At 39.0% G+C, this 19,796-nt stretch overlaps 1 protein-coding gene across 2 annotated transcripts in view; it reads left to right on the forward strand.

Annotated features, from left to right (window-relative positions):
* The window catches only part of LOC134671231 (semaphorin-2A), a 433,155-nt gene that overhangs the window by 392,570 nt on the left and 20,789 nt on the right, over nt 1-19,796 (forward strand). For both annotated transcript variants that reach the window (XM_063529030.1, XM_063529029.1), the window contains 4 exons: nt 2,647-2,923; nt 6,711-6,941; nt 9,124-9,382; nt 11,095-11,249. In XM_063529030.1, coding sequence (XP_063385100.1) covers nt 2,647-2,923; nt 6,711-6,941; nt 9,124-9,382; nt 11,095-11,249 — 922 coding nt within the window. The remainder of the gene's footprint in view (nt 1-2,646; nt 2,924-6,710; nt 6,942-9,123; nt 9,383-11,094; nt 11,250-19,796) is intronic.

Genomic DNA, 19,796 nt, shown 5'->3' on the forward strand with positions numbered 1-19,796 from the left:
AATCAGACCCTATGCCAAATAATTGAGAAACACACAGAGTTCCAAATACCACTTTATATAGGATTTGTTGACTTTAAAAAAGCTTTCGACTCGATTACTCATACATCGATATGACAGGCACTAGAGAATCAGGACATACCAGAAGTCTACATACATGTCATAAAAAAGATCTATGAAAAAAGTACAGCCAGAGTAAAAACAGACAAATTAGGAAGACAGATCCAGATCAACAGAGGGGTAAGACAGGGAGACCCAATGTCACCAAAGCTGTTCATAGCGGTCTTAGAAGAAATATTCAAAAATCTAAACTGGGAAGAAAGACAAAAAGGCATCAAGATAAACAACAAATATTTATCAAATCTTCGATTCGCAGATGACCTGGTAATATTAGCATACAGTGCAACTGAGCTCAGTATATTACTGCAAGAACTAAATGCACAAAGTCAAAAAGTAGATCTAGAAATGAATGAAGAAAAAACAAAAGTCATGACCAACTCAAAAAAAGTGACTATACAAATAGAGAATACATCACTGGAATATGTTGACGAGTATATATACCTTGGAAAACAGGTATCATTCACAGACTGCACAAACAAAGAAATAACAAGAAGAATCGGACAGACATGGAAGAAGTACTGGGCCATGAAGGATATATTTAAGAAGAAACTACCAATAAAACTAAAAAAACTAGCCTTCGACTCATGCATTCTGCCCTGTCTTACATATGGTAGTCAAACATGGTCACTCACAGGAGATATCATCAAACGAATTCAAGTATGTCAACGGTCAATAGAAAGAAGTGTCCTTAACATAAAGTTATCAAACAGAGTTAGAAACACAGAGATAAGAAGAAGAACAAGATTTATAGATGCAGCAATACATATATTGAAGCAAAAATACAATTGGGCCGGGCACATAGCCAGGATGAAAAACAACAGATGGACAAAAATAGCAACAAATTGGAATCCAAAAATTGGTAAAAGAAAAAAGGGCAAACCAAAAACAAGATGGGAAAAAGACCTAATAGAAACAATAGGAAAAGACTGGAAAGAAATGGCAATAGATAGACAAGAATGGAAGAAAATGTTGGACAAATACTTAAATATATTAGAAAAAGGCGATTCGGAAGAGGCCTAGGTTAAAAAGACCTTACGAACATGCATATAGAAATATACATACATAAAATTATAATTGTTAAATGAAATGTTAACAGTTCGTATAAGAAAGGCTTTAATAATAATAATAATTTAAGTACTCGTAAGCAAGAGTATAAAGCTAAATAAGTAGTAAACTTGTAAGCGTAGGTTACTTATCTGTACAAAAAACTTATCTTCTTATCTGTAGGTACTCCTATAGATAAGTTTTTTGGCAAATATATAATTGTTAAACATGCTTTTATCGCTGACTGTACTTATCACCTGTACAGGGTTCATACATACATGCATTGCAAGTTAAATAAAAACATAAAAGTACCTACCTGTGTGCTTGCTTCAGACGTTATAGAAAAATGTAAGCATTTGTGAAACATTGTAATATATGTAATTAGTTGTCTACAATCAATTTTGCAAATCTGTTACAATAGTTATTTGTACAACAAGAGATCAAAGTTTGATATTTCTTCGAGTGCTTATTTGGAGTCCCGTCCACCGAAAGATTCTATAATATGAGGTGAAAAATAAATTACTGCTTTGAGTGCCTTGTCATCCTTTTCAAATAATCAATACTTACAGCTAGCATTAATCTCTGCTAACACTTCGTCTTATAGCCGTTACAGGAACTTAATATAAATGAGGGGTCCCATCGGTTCCAAGTGTAAGAAACAGGGAAGGCGGTTGTTTTCCCGGGAGGCGGCCGCGCGGCACGTCCTCGCATGCCTAATTTAATCCTCGGCTTATTGAAATAAAAACGACATAGGTTTTCGACAGGTGCCCCGCCGAGGGGAGCGGGGGCCGGGTCACAGGTGGCCCCGATGGTCGCAGCGTCGTTAAAATTTACATAAAGTCTCAATCCACGACGCCGGCCCTGCCCACCCCCACGTTTATGCTACATTTAGTAATTTTATGATAATTTCGAAAACCGTACCGCCACCCATCGCATTATACTAATAGAGGAATTCTCCGGAGGACCGAGCGGTGCCGGAAAAATGTTCGACCGCTTCAAAATAATAAGTTTCGGTTAATAAATCGTGTTGAACGTGAAGCGGCCGTAAATTTTTGGAAAAATTAATAGCAGATGTGTTGTTGAGTCGAGCAAACCGGGGGCCAGTTGGCTGCTACTGACTTTGAAACGCATAAATCCACTCGTTACGGTATGCTTTTTACAAGTGTTTTAGATTAATGGCGCATAAAATCGAAGTGTTCACGCGTAAAAATTCAAATATTTTCCCCGTTTCAGTGTCGCTTAGGGAAATTAGGTAGGTAAGTTCACCTATATAAAACTCTTTTACCAGAAGGGAGAGACTAAAATAACATAGGTGTACAAAAATACCTAAACCATTTGCGAAAATATTGGGTTACTAAACGAACGCTAGAGACCTTCCGTTTTATCTTTTATCTCTCAATAGAGAAATCAAATCGCGCACAACAAAGGTAACGTCTAGGACGTGATCACGTAATAGAAATAAAATTGTTTTTTTTTTTGTTGCAGTCCAACCTGACTCACCTGCCGCGGCACGCGCGGACCCCAGTGCCGGGTATCGGGATGGGAGTCGCTAAGTGCCCGTACGATCCGGCGGACAACTCCACGGCCCTGTGGGTCGAGAGAGGGAACCCGGGAGACCTGCCTGCGCTCTACTCCGGCACCAACGCGGAGTTCACTAAGGCCGATACAGTCATCTTCAGAACCGATCTGCATAATTTGACGACGGGACGACAAGAGTTTGCGTTCAAGAGGACGCTCAAGTATGACTCCAAATGGCTCGACAGTAAGTGCATTTTAAAATTATTCGTAACGGTCATCTGCTATTATGATCTGCATTTTATGTTCCCTGTAAAGGTTGAAAAAATTGCTGCCATTTATTTTGTATAATATTACAATAACTTTGAAACATCTGGAACAAAGTTATTGTTCGTCATTAATTTTAAATCAGATTACGATATCTTTATAAAACAATGACATTTAGATTTAAGCGAGCGACTACATCATGTCATTATCCTTAATCGTATTAGTAAATAATCGAGTGAGGGTTAATTCGGGTACAAAACAATAAATGCGTGACGTGGGGTAATCCCTAGCGACGACCCAAATTATCTATGCTCACCATACGCCATGGATTCGGAAATATATCTAAAATCGAATAACCGATTTTGTTATAGGAAATTGTACTGTACCGAACTAAAGTTAATAATATTTACCTAGTCAGACTAATTAGAATTCATGTTAGTAAAATGACTGATTTTCAACACCCTGCTTAAATAATCAGATTAGCTAATTCGTATTTATGTGGTTTAATTAGACCCGGATAATTTTAGTTTAATTATGTATATATTTTATACTGTTCTACACCATAATGTAAAAAAATACCTTCTATTTAATTAAAAAGATTTATTAGTGACATTGTAGGTACTCAGTGACCACGAAAAGATCTTAGACTCAGACACGAAAGCACTCCATTATTACGTAATAGGACACTTAATCAAATAATCACAACTTTATGAAGCCCAATAGTTAAAACCTCGTATTCTTGTAAAGCAATTTTATACTCGGATGATAGTAATTCGAATATTTTTGGCCGCTTATTCTATCTACGGACAATTTTCACGAATACTTTATATTTAAAGAATCCTTATATTTATTTCGATCTGGGGCGTCCAAGATAATAACGGTGCGATTCGGGAAATGAAATAGATCTCTACTAGACCTCAACTAGTTACGATATGGATAATTTAACGATATTTGTAAGATAGATATGTAAAATTTGACGTTTCCGCGATTCTGGAGGTCCTCTTGAACGATTTCGACAGGTTATGACTTAGATATCCAAGTCACATCTAGTCGATATCTATTGTACCTAAATCTAGTTGATCTCTATATCGTTTCTAGATCTTGTGATTATCTCGTTTCCCGAATACGCGTGTAAGTGTTTGTCGACAAGCGCATATCGAAAAGTAAAAACGTATCGCGATGACATACGTACTAAAAATCACGTGATCATTTCCACAATGTCACTTGGCTAGGCCCCCTTATCAGAAAAAAAAATTGCGTTACAAACATATTCCAAACATCAATTAAACAGTAAAACAAGATTCACTGATTTCACTATCCACAAATTCTAATCTTTACCCTTGGCTTTCGTGCCACAATAAAATCATAGAAATTACAACCCGACAAATTCGCTTAATTTCCATTAATGACGGTTAATAACAGTTTGTTCATTACACCCGTTCCTTTATTGGCCGTATATCAGGGATTACAGTAGCGTTTTCAATTAACGTTTCCGTCAGATTTGTATTCGTTCACATTTTCAACACTAACGGCCCGATTCGAACTTTAAGATGCGTCAATTATGACGTCTAAATACGATATGGATTAGATATGTCAGTGTCAAAAGTGAAGTGACTGACATATCCGATCCATATCGCATCTAGACCAAATATTTGACGTATCTTAGTTCGAATCGGGCCGTAATTTCGATTTGGCTCTCCTTATTAATTATCACTCCTACACATCGGAATACTGCTTCCTTCCTTTAGGTACCTTATTTCACGGTGAATTACACTTTCGAATATAATACGAAACCTTCCCAATTTATTAAATTAATTAAGGATTAAAGGCTTAAAACCACACATTGTTATACCTACACTCTCCTTTTGTCTTGGGAAGTATAAAATTAAAATGTTGTTTCAAATTATTTTAACGAAATGCTTATAAAGTAACTCGTTGAAAGCATCAACTTTATGACTGTTATTACCATCTTTACTACATAATATACTTTGTTGGAACCCCTGCACCTGGTCATGTCTTATTTAAGGCGACGTGCTGTATTTAATATTGCCAGGGAAATTTGCCTTCAGGAATAATAACTTCTAACCTCAGAGTAATACGACCGTAACTACCCATTAATGCAACCTGCAGAATGGATTTATGTATTTAATTCTGTTTATTATGTTAAATAATAAGGCTCTAATATCTGTAAACAACATAATTTTACGGGCACTTTTTACACCAGACACATGCACAAATTAGTTTTACGAACTGTTCCAACGATGATAAAACAATACCGAAAATCAAACTCCATTTGAATCAAGTTCACTGAACATTTTTTGTTCTAACAAACAATGCCTAATATTTGGACATGCTATGAAATAACAATGATTGCGCAATCATTGCTACATTCGAATAACAATATGGAATATTTTAGGCTTCAATTGTGGCGCCTATGTATAATGAAGCATAATAATGGTTGAACATGAACAGTGATTGCTAATAATCGATCTGACTAACATTCTTGTTTATTATACGTCTAGACAAAATGTGTTGTTAAAATTGATACAAATGTGTTCCCCGGCACGAATCCCACGATCTATTCGGACCCTTCGCAAGAGTTGAATTTCTAAAAATCCGTCCTTTGCAAGAGAGCTTATGTATGGGGACGTGATGCCCCTAAATTTTGTAGTTGGCTGAGTTCAGTGGTTTGCGTTAATGATTGATCGAGGGCCATGCTTTTTACACTTTTACCAAATTCGATACCTACCTATCTACATTTAACAAAAGAAGAAGGTACGCTGAAGTCTGCTCGGTTTGTACTTTAATCTTTAAATTTTAAAATAGTATACCTGCTGTGAAATAGATTACCACGTACAACATATTCATTAAACAATTTAATAGCCCGGGCTTTATCGAAACTATTAATTACGGTGAAGCCAAATTTATCGCCGTAATAATTTTAAAAGATTAGCAGACGCTCGCTGAATCCTTATTTAAAATTACATCCTTTGCAGTCAGCAAAGCATATTGTATAAGATTTTAGTATCAGTGAACAATGGAAATATAGAGATATTGACTAGGAACGTGTGTTCGTAATCCAGGACGCGTGGCGATTTCATTACGGCGGCTAATAAGCACTTATTAATGTCGCCCACCGCCGCCCGCTTTCTATGACATAATCGACACCCGCCGTTTCATCTAATATTTATTGCACGTCACATCGAATAACAGCAATTTGATATTACAGCATTAACATGGGAACGGCTGTCCCGAATACATGAAATCGGTTATTGTCTAAATTACAATGAGGTTATTATTGTAATTTATTTAGAGAATTTCTCTAATAATTATGTTAAATTAAATTTGTAGCTAATCCAACTAGCTATCGGAAATAGCGGCACAGTTGGTGCTAATAATTCGAATTATCTACAGTCTATTAAACCGATTATTGGATACCGTTTTCAACGAGCATTATGTATTTGCCAAACTCACGAATTACGCGCTAAAAAAAATTTGGCCGTTTTCAGTAAGGGTCACGAATGTACGAGTATACTACCAAAATTCAGCAAAATTATACCTTTCGGTATACAGTACTAATTTTACTACTATAATTTTGATATTATATAGTGTATACCTAAGTATATAGGTAACATATTTAAAAAAAATTGTTTCGGTTAGATATACTTTGTCTGCTTATTCACGCTTCTTTGGTTGCTTTTACTGCGTATTCCCTGTAGGTATAACAGTTCTCTACATAATAATTATATATCATCATTTATTTCTAGAACCGAACTTCGTTGGCTCCTTCGACGTCGGCGAGTACGTGTTGTTCTTCTTCCGCGAGACGGCCGTGGAGTACATCAACTGCGGCAAGGCGGTGTACTCGCGCGTGGCGCGCGTCTGCAAGCGTGACACCGGCGGCAAGAACATCCTCAGCCAGAACTGGGCCACATATCTCAAGGCGCGCCTCAACTGCAGCATCCCTGGGGAGTTCCCGTTCTACTTTAATGAAATACGTGAGTTATTAAATACTTTTGGGGACTGTACATCAACTGCGGCAAGGCGATGTACTCGCGCGTGGCGCGCGTCTGCAAGCGCGACACCGGCGGCAAGAACATCCTCAGCCAGAACTGGGCCACATATCTCAAGGCGCGTCTCAACTGCAGCATCCATGGGGAGTTACCGTTCTACTTTAACGAAATACGGGAGTTATTAAATACTTTTGGGGACTTTCGTTACAGATGATCACAATTAAATAAGTCTATTGGAACAAGCCTTAGTGTTGTGTTCCTAGTGATTATGGTCGCAAGAGCCTGAGGGTATGCTGCCTCTGTGATCATGGCAAGATTTGGTTTTTGTTCCTTTAACTACCACTACGCAAAAATGACGTAACATGAAATTAGTATATTAAAACATTTTGAAATCTACCGTTCATGCGACTCAAATACATAAAAACAAAAATCAAAGATAACAAAAAAAAAAAAGAATTCAGTGATTCTCAATTTAATCAACGTTTGAAATTTAAAGCTCTAAACAAAAGTAAGTGTATAGTACAGCCTTTTGTTTACAAACGTGTAGTTTAGTTTGCTAACAAAGCCGTGGATGTAAACACCCTCACCTAATCCCTACAGCGAGTGAATCTCAAGCAAACATTCAGTTCGGAACTCAAAAGTGTACGATTCTAACAGTCTAGCCGATTCGTTTGGCGCTCCGGTCTTCGCAGACCGTGTTCATCCAATATTAAAGGCGGCGGGAGCCGGCACGGTTTTTCACGCGCCCCGCTATATTCCCTGCATAACTCATGAGAATGTAATAGGAACACTCAAGTGCTCAGTATTTGCTATAGGTGTGTTATTTACATGTCCGTTCAAGCGCCATTAGCAGCGTTTACGTCGCGTAATCGCTCTTTTCGGCGTGAGGATGTTTGTGCCCCGCACAGTTGGGTGCCTCTCTGAATCATGGCTACTCCCCGCGACCGTTAGAAGCTGAACTGTCTGTGCTGTTTTCCTTTTGAAGTCTCAATTTGCTTTTTGAAGCTTCCATGCTTTGACTGTGTTCCAACTAGCACAAAATGCTGTTAGAATATTTTGTGTTTACAGGATGGAAATACCCGGGAGGAATTTGTGTTTTACTGGTAAATAATACCTTGAATTCGGACTAGCTTAGCAGAATATGATATTTAAATCAATGTGATTCATATACACAATCATACATTAAATTATTAACCTCTAACCGTTCTTCGTTGTAAGTATTACTTACCTATAAGTTATTTAGTAAGTAATTACAATAATTCTCACACATTATCGTGTCAGTATTTTCTCTAGTCTTCAACCGTGAAAGTAATCAGAACCGTGCAAGAGTCATCTAAATCGTTTAATGTACAGAACATTAATATTAACTAGGCACAATTAGCTAAACTGCCTTCAAGCTAATTTTGCATTTAATATTTAATCCAGACAAATATACGTAAGACTAATTTGTCTTTGAAATTCCAGTCAAACATTTGTTAGTAATCACTGTTGACATTTATAATTCTAGACGCAATTTAAATGGTCTCGGTAACTTTTAGTGACAGCGAAGTGTAAAGTTCGGAGCCACAATTACGGTAGTTTAGTCGACTCGCCACTGCTCCGACCCACTAACTAAACTATGAATAGATTATAGATGGCTCCCTTTTGTTCCTTGTAGGACAGGTGCCATTTCAATTAAGCTATTATCATAATTTAAGGAACCTTATTAAGGTTTTTAATTATAGAAAGGATAATCACTAATTAAAGTTGTTGTATGCTATTGTATGCCGCATACTAATTGACTATCTATCGAAGACTCAAATTATTCATTCTCATTTAACACTATGCTGGAAAAAGTCTGTATATGGCATTTTAAGTATTGTCGGTTTTGTATTTTGTTATCCATTATCCATAAGTTGTTACTTTTTCTTATATGTATATATTTGTTACGATTAAAGCAATAATATGTTTACTTTGACCTTGTAAGCAAACTGTATGTAGACATATATCACCAGAAAAACGTCACAGTCGTCACATAAAAAAATCAGATACTGCACGCAATAGTTTATGGCGTGACATAGTATCCAAATATCAATCTTACGGCCCGATATATAAGGCTGAAATTTTACAATAGTCTTAGGTATGTCATGAATCACTTCGTATATTAAGCTTTTGTTTTGTTTCACAGAGAGCATCTACAAGGTTCCCGGTGACGACAGCCGATTCTACGGCGTGTTCACAACCGCCTCCACCGGGCTCATGGGCTCCGCCATTTGCACGTTCACCATCGGCGACATCCAGAAGGCCTTCGAGGGCAAGTTTAAAGAGCAGGCCACCTCCAGCTCGGCCTGGCTGCCGGTGATCAGCAGCCGAGTGCCCGAGCCGAGGCCGGGAACTTGTGTCAATGACACGTCGTCGCTGCCGGATACCGTGCTCAATTTTATTAGGTATGGTTTGCTTTAAGGGGCCCACTGATTTACAGTCCGCCGGACGGCCTGTCAGTTGTTCGAAACTGTCAAAATTTTGTACTGACAGGCCGATACCGTCCGGCGGACTGTTAATCATTGGGCCCCTTTAGTATTCAGTTCAGGTATTCTTTGCCTCCAATTTATGATGTTAATATAAGATTATCAAAAGGGTTTCGTGTTAAAAATTAATTTACAAAATAATCTGAATGATGCCTAATTTAGTTTTGAACAGTAATGGCATTTTTTTTTATTGGAGAAGGGGCTAAGTATTTTAAGCATGTAAAGATGGGAGTGACAACATTAAAATTTTCCTCTTTGATAAATGGGGAGATTTCATACATTCCAAAATTCAATGAGGTCAATTGACAATGTTGTTGCCATCTATTTGCATAAATATTCTTACGAATACGTCAATATGTGAAGGAAAAGCTAAATCAATTTATCGCGACATATTTACATGTATGAAGTGTCGGAAAACTTCGTTACATGTTTACTTCGTACATAATTGTTTACAAAGCCTTTGTTCAACAAGTACACACGCACACTTAGAATGTTTAGTTTCCACGGATGGCAAACTTTACAACGACCATTAATTAATTTGCAAAAATGTCGGGCGCCGGCGAGCGGGAAAAAACAAAAAGCCACGGTTATTGTAACCGAGAGTCGGACGTAAACAAAGTTGAAAATCGTCACTTAAAAACGTGGAACACGAGTGCCGCCGGTCTCCGCGATCCCAGAATTCCACGCTCATTGAAATCTACAGACACTTTTATCTGACGACACGTCCTGTTAATTATCCGACGCTCTCACCCCGAGAGCGTTCAATTATTTTTTTTTCCCACTTTTTCACGATCCTCATGTGGAAACGTCGAGATTTTAACACTCCACCTGAACCAGTCTGGCGAAAAATAATTTATAAAATTTTTATTCATGCGAGTGAGAGTTTTAATTAAATGAATGAGTATTTTTGTTGTTAACGGTGGAGTAAAGGCTTTTATCTGATGACATTTGCGTCGTGCGACACTGTGATTGTCTGGCGGCGCGGCGGAGGTCGATTCTGATACAATGTTTATCGAGGTTGTTTCCGCTCGCTCGCGACTCGGCTTTGATACCACCTGACTTCTGTTGTGAAATTATCATGGGGAGTCTATATTATATACAATGTTGCGGAACACTTCTCGACACCCTCAATTCAATGCAAATAGATATTGCAGTTTCTAGTGGCGGCTGATTTCAAAGGTTTCGATCTCTACACAATGCGCTTGTCTTGGCACGATCAATACCATAAACAAAGATAGATTGTAAGATGCACGTTGTATTTTGTTATCTTAGGACTTCTTCGTACCAGAAAGTAAATTTTCATCGACTTTATTTATACATAAATTATTTTCTTTAATAAATGGATATCTAACTCTAATTTGTTGTTGTCGAATCAAAATATCTTGTAGTATCAAGTAAACATACCTGCATATTTACTTGATATTTTATCCGACCCCTGGATGCAAGATAAATAAATAAATGAATGAGCCAGTGCCTATCACTGACCCATCAGTTGTTACCTACAATCTTTAAGTAATTACTGAAATCAAGAAATCGGTCATTAAAAGTATACCTTAGTTACTTCCCCACTAAAGCTTATTATGTAGTTAAAGTATAGAAATTTCAGTTAACAGCATTCTTTATTTCAATAGATCACACCCACTCATGGACACAGCGGTATCGCACGAGAACGAAAAGCCGATCTACTACAAGAGGGACCTATTCTTCACGCGCCTGGTGGTGGACCGCGTGAAGGTCGACATGATGGGCCACCAGCTCGACTACACCGTGTACTATGCTGGCACAAGTAAGATCCACAATAACTATAAAACACTAGCCACTGCTTCGGCTGCGAGGAAGTCGTTAAACTAAGGGTAACGTTCGATTTCTGACCGCAGCTGCACTACTAAGTAGTACAAACGCGTCGGTGTTATTGTCAATTTCCATAGTAAAATTAAAGGTGCTGCTGTCGTTAGAAATGGACTGTCACCTTAAGTGGGAATCGAATATAAGAGTAAGAGGGTCGGTTGCACCAAACTGTCTGTCACCGTTAAAGCGTTCACTAAATTTATTTGAATGGGAAATTTCATACTTCCCTGCTGTTTGACGTTAATCAGTCTCTTAAATGTGGTTGGTGCAACTGGGCCTAAGTACAGGAAATTAGGTACCTACTTACTTACTGCTGTGCCGCAACGACCCGAAGTGGATCTTGGCCTCCGACACCAAAGACCGCCATGCTACTCTGTCTGAAGCCGTTTCTGTCCAGTCGACGGCGCCGAGTTCGCTAAGGTCTAAAGGTTCTAAAGTTCAAATTGAAATATTGAAATCTGATAATTTATACAGTTTTGAGGACATATGAAATCTATTCTTGTACAGTCACCTGCAATAACATGTTACACAACGAAGGCGGCAATAATATCTGATACGACCTTATTTGTAGAGTCATAAGAGCGTCTCACATATTTTTGCGGCCTTCGATGAGGAACATATTATTGCAGGTGAGTGTACCTCTTGTAGCGATCGTTGTACTTGTGTGTAAGGTTCATGAACATACTTTTATATTACGCATATTCATTTTAATGTTGCCACTTAAGTATTTGTTCAGCCTCCAAGTAAGCGAGAGATAATCGATTGTTTTTCGACCTGAGTAGAAATGGTTTATTTACTTACCTTGTGCTATTTACGAGTACTTCAGGTGCACACTCAGTTTTGAACTAGAAGACTAATCCAGACACATTACATTGTGCAGCCGCTCTCCTATTATTTCCCTAACTCTATTCTAGTCCCCCTTTAGCTTGGCACTCCGCTTGAAATACACTATAATACTCGTTTGACGTCGACTATCTGAGCATTACTATCCTTACATATGGCAACCGCCCTACATTAAAAATATGTCTCATTAATATGCGGTTTCAGACTTTACAATAATGTTGCTACTCATTAAGGCTGTATTGAATGTAAACACACCTTTTCAACCGGTGCAAACAAAGAGCGTCAGCCAATGAGTGCATAAATCTATCCACAGTAGCATAGCTGGAATGAAACCAATTATACTTTCGCACAATTAACCCGCGCGTATGTGTATGGCAAACGTCACGGAACAAGCTCTCCAGCCAATCCCGTGCACGGCACAATCACATTCCAAAAGGAGTAGCCACGAACAATAAGTCCGCATTCACTGCCACGGATACGGTAGCACATAAAATTTCATAAAAGCATGCGAATTAAAAAAAACGGCAACGCAGAGGGAAATTAAAAAGTGGAGGCGAAAGTGACTCAAAGGCCATAATTCGTCTAGCACGTGACGGCTGGACGTTTGGATTCTCGTCTGGATGCCATTCGGTTGCGCGCACACGGCTATGAAGCAGGGGATTTAGTTGAAAACGTGAAAAACCGATTAAAACATGATTGTTTGTAGCAAAATACCGGACGTTTTCCAAATTTTTGACAGCTTTGCGATTTATTGACTAAAAGCATGAACGTAAGCTTTTTTGTGCATTCGAGATAAGCTTGGAATCGGTACAGCGCTTTTGTACATAGAAGACAACAACTAGGATATAGTTAATTAAGTTGAAAAATAATATTAAGTTACTCAGACACGTCAGTTGAGAACTTCCTGTCGTATAACTGTTCATCGTAAATGTTTGATTATTATGAAATAACGGTAATTATTGTAGCGTTAATACAGAAAGCTAGCTCGTAACGCGATTGTACAAGCTCACTCCTATAATGCGATGTAAACTGGGCATAAACTGAGTGGAAACATTATGCCCTGCACTCGCGCCGGCAACGGCTCGCCGGACTCACGGCCGCACTGAAGCCCAGTTACCACAGATTACATACCCATTAGAAGGTAGTTATAAGACGCCTCACCTCACATTAACGCTCTTTCTATACTTTGAAAATGAAAGTCCCTCATTTCACGTTCGTCTGCTTTAGTTTCTCATGTACCTAAATTACATAAATTAAAATTTAGCGCTAAATAAGGACTGTTAAAAGATATTGGATGTTATTGAGCGGTAAGGCTCCTGGTTTAGAGCTTTATAAGTATAAGAACGCCTATGTTTGCTGACCGCAGCTCTTCGTAGAAAATTCATATTAATGTGGAATCCACAGGAGGCGGTCGTTACTCGTCACACTACACAAGCCGCATAAATTCCACGCGCCACTCCAAACAACGCCTCCAAGTGGTAATTTTCGCCCATGTTGTTGCAATTTTCACCAATTTTCCCAGCAAAATCGTTCCAACCCGACCGCCTTCCCGTAACACTGCAGAGTGGATTAAACTCACGTAGATATCTAACGAAGGGGGGGTTCGTTTACGGAACAACTTTTCCAAAAGGAGAGCTACGTTTGAGTTGGCGTTTGAAATGCTTGTGTGTAGAATATTAAATTGTTTAAACGTTCCCTTTGACGTTCCCTCCCGAGCTATATCCACGTACCGTAATAATTACTTTAACTTATCTACACAATGTTACGATACAGCATCGCTACCTCGTTCCGAACGCCCCCCTCATTACTCTGGCTCCGACAATAGTGTTTAATGCATTAGCCACCGGCGCATTGCAATAAATACTCCCGCCGTGTACTTAAACCGCAAAGAGAAAGAAAAAGTAAATCCCCAAAAACTCGATGTTCTCGTACTTTACGCCGCTATTATTTACACTGAAGCGCAAAATAAGTTGCACGAAATTCCGGCCGTCACAAAGAGCTCGAGGCGTCCCGTGAAAAAGGACAGTTTACTCTTTCAATAAAGAATATGCTCGTGCACTAGCGTCTGCGAGTATATTGCCTCCCCGCTTAGCCCATTTTGAGTGCTTACCGCGTTATAATATGCATTAAACTGCACCGGCAGAGGCGGAAAGTTGCCGCGGCGCTCGAGGTGCTACCAGACAATGAGAAACGACCGCGTGATGCTCCTGCATTGCGGGCCGCGTCGCGGCGCGCGGGCGGGCGACGCGCCTTTACCCTTTCATTTCGTTTGTTTTATCACGCCTAAATCACTGTTGCTACAACTTTGAAACGTCCTCGTCTCCCCGCTCGATAAAAGTTTGGCAGCGTCTGTCTTGTGCACACCCAGTCACGTGTTTGCCAGTGAAAGGGAACCGAGGTATCAAAGACGTTAAGAGTATTTAGAAGTTAAGGAAGTTAATTAAATTCCCCGAGTTAGACGTCAACGCCGAGACTCTTTAGTATCAAGGGCGCCTTTGTAAACAAATGAAGAACATATTAATGTTTGCATATCGGGCGAACACAGGCCCGACAACAAAGTGTGTTGTGTTTATGCGCACCTATCAACATTGAAATAGGAACTCGAAATGTAATTATGTGGCGCCTTTACAAAATGTATGTCACGGCGCACATTCGCGATAACATCCATTAGGAAACTCCTGAATATTAAATACTTATTTGGTTACTACATTATCAACTTCTCACACATGAGTATTTGAAATAGCTTTTATGTTTCCTCCCGTTGGAAGCGATACAATTTATGGCGTACGACGGGAGGAGTAAACTTTTCAAATGGCGAAACAATTTCCCAAATCGGTCGCGCAGTTTCCTGAATTACCCCGCATAAACAAACGAACTCCCAAACTATTCGACTTGTACGTAATCCTCTTAGACACCGGAACTTATAATATGGGAAGATTTGTTACTTAATAACTGTTCCAGGGACGACATTATGAGAAAGCCGTCATTGATTTATAATTGAATATTGCGAGATTCTTCAATGTAGTGGATAACTATTGCTATTTATTAAGTAAGTCATTTAAACTTAGAACTTTTAATAAAACTGAGATTTATGAATAAGTTTCAACGTTGCCACCAACAAGCAAAATAATTAACAACTGTTTAAATCGCTGGGTATTCCTCATAATAACAATTACAGGCAGCAGCGTAAGTTACGAATCAATCAGCGTTGTCGCATATTCAACGTGGACCTAAAAACAACGACGAGCCAAGCTCAGCAATTAGCCGCAAGAAATCGAATTGCAGACACGCGCTACGCTTTGATATGTGCCTGCTGCCCTGCGGTACTATTAAAAACGATTTAAAATTCACAGTCGGCTTAACGGCCCGGTCCGCGCAGTTGGGAAATTCATAGCTATTTGATGACATAATTATGGAAGCTCAGAGTCGCCAAACGCTATGTCCTTTGATGTTTTGAAATGTAGTTACCAGCGTTTGGAAGCGGCGGGCGGTCTGTGTGCTGCTCACGTAAACCTGCTCCTGATTTTGTTATAATATGGCCAACAAATATTTGCAATAAACCCGTGTATGGAACATTATGTTACGGCCGGTATTTGATGTAAATGTAGTGCTCGATAACGCTCAAATTATGGACAATGCGCTGACCTGATTTTAAAGTACCTGGTTACCGCATCGACTATAAAATTAGGTGTTACCTGCGTCATATTGTACTTCATAGTTGATATTTAAATAAGTACGCTACTTTGTTACATGTTCCACAGTCCATAATATTTATTTACGAGAAAAGTGCTCGCCACAAAGTTAGCGCACGCAATATTTCTGCTCTGCAGCCTAAGCGCTTAAAGTTCGAAATATTTATACCGCCATTGAAGTAATGTAGGCGATAACTCACAAAATAAGTTCCCATGCATAGATCATAGCGATACAGTTAGGATACTGGCGCTTACAAGTATCGGAAACCCATTTGGCTAAGTGCATGAAGTCCAAGTTTTGCCATAAACATGAAATGCGGACCGCGCAAAATGATATGCTAAGGTATGGTTGAGGTATCGTACCATCCGAAATACGTACAGAGGCTTACTAGGCAATTGATGGGATCGCTCACAGTTTGTGCATAACTTGTGCGGAGAGCGCGAACTTTTCGGGAGAAAATTTAGTCCGGCCACGTCGAGCCAGCCTCTAATGGAAACGACTACAGCTCTTTATTTAAGCGTTGTGGCCAACGAATATCTTCATCTGAGATTATTTTCTATTAAGGACTTATACATTTATAGGGCTGCTACGTTGTATGTACCTAGTGCAAATGTGAATTGTTTAAATCAGTAGGTACGCATTGCAACTTTTGTAGCTATGCATATTTCCATACAAAGAGGTCCTAGGTGTTCCTGATTATACAAATAATTACCTATTCTTTGTGACACCCTAGGGTGGTCTCAACTGTCAAGACCTGGGCGTCTCAAAGCCCAGCTTCATTGACGTGTATGCCACCGCAGGACCAACCTGAACAATATTTATCGCCCACCCGCGATACGATGCTCCGGTACGGAATTTCCAAGTAATTTATAGTTTGTAACACCTTTAGCTTGCCCATACTGCGAGCTGCCTCTATCGCTCCTGCACATAAAGGATATAATGTAGCAAGCACCTGGGCCCGTGTTAAAAACTTTGATAACTCATGTAGCATCATTATTATCACAACAGTGCCGACATTATTATTGATAGCTATATTTTAGCTCAGTAATTGTATACATACCCTTTTAACCCTCTGAGGATTGAAATTTCCAGGCTTCATTAAGGCCAGCACACTAAAATATCATATTATTAGGTTTACCGGTTTAACCCCAGGGATCGCGTTTCAGTGTAGCGGTTACTACTCGTATCGTGCCAAGATTTTAACGATCTGTTTACATTACCGAAACAATTATGGTTCGCAAACAAGTGTCATAATAAGTTTCAATTGCTGGAAAATGAAATCCCGTTTTGGCACATGATTCGAGGGCGATTTGCAAAACGATCGCGCCTTCACACAAACACAAGCAATTAGTTATGACCGTAATTAGCATTCGAATCGCGTTCAACGAAAATAAACATTGATTTTTTATTCCCCCAAAAACTGGAGGGAGGCCGCGGTCCCGGGCGGGTTTGAGAATACTAATGTGTTCAGTTTGGAACGCTTATTCGCGCCCCGCTAACGGCACCCAACGTTTTTTGCATAAAACATCTCATCAAAGGATTGCTTAGGGCCCACAGTATATTGAATATCAAAAGGTGCGCCGAGAAAGTTTCGAGGAGGGCGCGGCCGTGGCATCCCTAATGCTGGCCACCGAGAAAGCCTGCTTTAAAAATACACCTTTGGAACGTGTTTGGAATAACGACCTTCCATCGCAAATATAACATTTATGGGATAAATAACCGGTGAGTCATTTGTTTTGATTTTTCGCCAAAGTACATAAAAAAAACGTTTGTTTTGCCAGATTGTAAGAGTAAATATATAATATTGAAGCTCATTAAAGTAATGATACCAAATAACGTTGTTATACATACTTAGAAGAAATTTAGTTTTCTGTCAATTAGTTAACAAGGCGCTTAAAAATTACCATTTTTTTATAATCGTTATTATACGGTATGTTATTGCATCTATCTGTGGAACTCTGCTTTGAACCTTTTGAATGCTCAAATGCTCAACGATATGATGATATCTCCAAACAATTGAAGAAAAGTTTCATCGCACCTTCATGGTATTTTACAAACTGGACGCAAACTTTTACGCTAGTAGATGTCAATTCAATACAATTTTGCGACAATATTATTACTGCTATCAAAACCTTACCACTGCGAGAACTGCGTTATGACAGTAACAATTATTCATATCGATTGGAGACATACATTTTCAAACGGGTCAGGGAGCAGCGGGCCTATCCATTTGATAGTCACATAAAATTTCGAGCGACGAATCTCGTAAAAGTGGGCCGAATGTTCGTAACATAGATTGCTTCCTTTGGACTCCATATTATGGAGTGTATACCATAACTCGCAGTCAACATACTAAAGCGCAAGAGCGCTTTCACGATATTGAGCGAGTTCGCGGCGAATTCTATATCTACGAGTATATATATATGCCGCGAACTCAGGGGCTTTCTACATTATTTTATACAGGTCCAACATACATTATTCTTAACCATTATTTGTTTATATATGTAGTAGTAATAGTAGTAGTAGTAGTAAAACACTTTATATTACAAAAAACAAAACAAAACAGGAAAAATAACATTCGTCATTAGTACAAAGGCGAACTTATCCCTTTAAGGGATCTCTTCCAGTTAACCTTTGAGCAATTGAGGGAGAATTGGAGACGGTAGACATCCGTACTTTACCAACAGCGTAAATAAAAGAACAAGAAAAGAAAATTATAATGATAATAAAACGAAAAGTTTCTTAGTTACTTATAATATTAGCAACTTACCTACAGCAAATATATACATATATACACAACTAAATACATATGTACACAACTAAATACATATATATTCTATAATACATATTACATATATACAAAAACTACAATACCGCACACATCCTTTAAATTAAGTTTTGTCTGCTAGCCATAACCTTTTTAAATTCGCCTTTAGCGATGCGACCGATTGACACTGTCGAAGAGAAGATGGTATAGAATTCCATAATGTTACTGAGTAAACGGTGAAGGACTTGTGATAGGAACGGTGTTTGTGAGGTGGAATACACAGAGAGAGGTTCGCGCTGGAACGGAGTCGGTGCCCGCTGCCGTCTGATGCTGCTGGTGCTGGAGTCGTGATGTATTATTCACATGAAGATTAAAATAGCCGTCGCGCTCTCATACTAAATGAATGTTGTAGCGACAGCGACTACGTGAGTCGTCTAATCTTATATGCTCCATAAAGGATGACTCACGTTAGACCGGGCCGTGTCCGGACCGGAACTTCCAGCGCATACTTTTCTATGACATGACAGGCGGTCACGTGATGTTTTCCATATAAAACGATGCGCCGGAAGCTCCGGGTCGGACACGGCCCGGGCTAACGTGAGTCATCCTTTAATCGTGACAGTGATCTGTGGTCCGTAGGCAAACGTTAAAAAGCCGCGCTTCTCGATTTACGGCGTCTATAAAATACATATTGCGAATCGCGATAAAACGGCCCTGCCGAATTCGTTCCAACTGCTAATCGCGAAATTTATCCAGCCCCACTTACAAAAACGAATAAATTTCTAACGATCTTCATTTTGCCCGCACGATTTTCTATTACGTTTGATATGTTCGAGTTATGAGAATACTGAAGATAAGGGGAAATCCGTGAGAACCAATCAAATTTCGGGTGCGTCGTAAAATTGAAAAACTACGCATTTAACGGTGCGGATTAAGTCAGCGAAACTTACGAGGGAAACGATAATTTTAATAATGTTGTTATTCTAAACCTGATGTTAGGATTTGAAGTTTAAATCAGACAATGTTAAATTAAGCTCGTAGTACTGCGTCGTGGCAACTTTTGCTCCGGGTCAAGAATATACAGTGCTGTAAATGTATACAATAACATAATTTAGGATGTATCAGGATCAGCTAGCATAATAAGAGTGACATTCCATTTCCAACTGCAGCTGCAATACTGTT

This window comes from Cydia fagiglandana, chromosome 15 (genome assembly GCF_963556715.1).
Source record: "Cydia fagiglandana chromosome 15, ilCydFagi1.1, whole genome shotgun sequence".
Classification (NCBI taxonomy): Eukaryota; Metazoa; Arthropoda; class Insecta; order Lepidoptera; family Tortricidae; genus Cydia; species Cydia fagiglandana.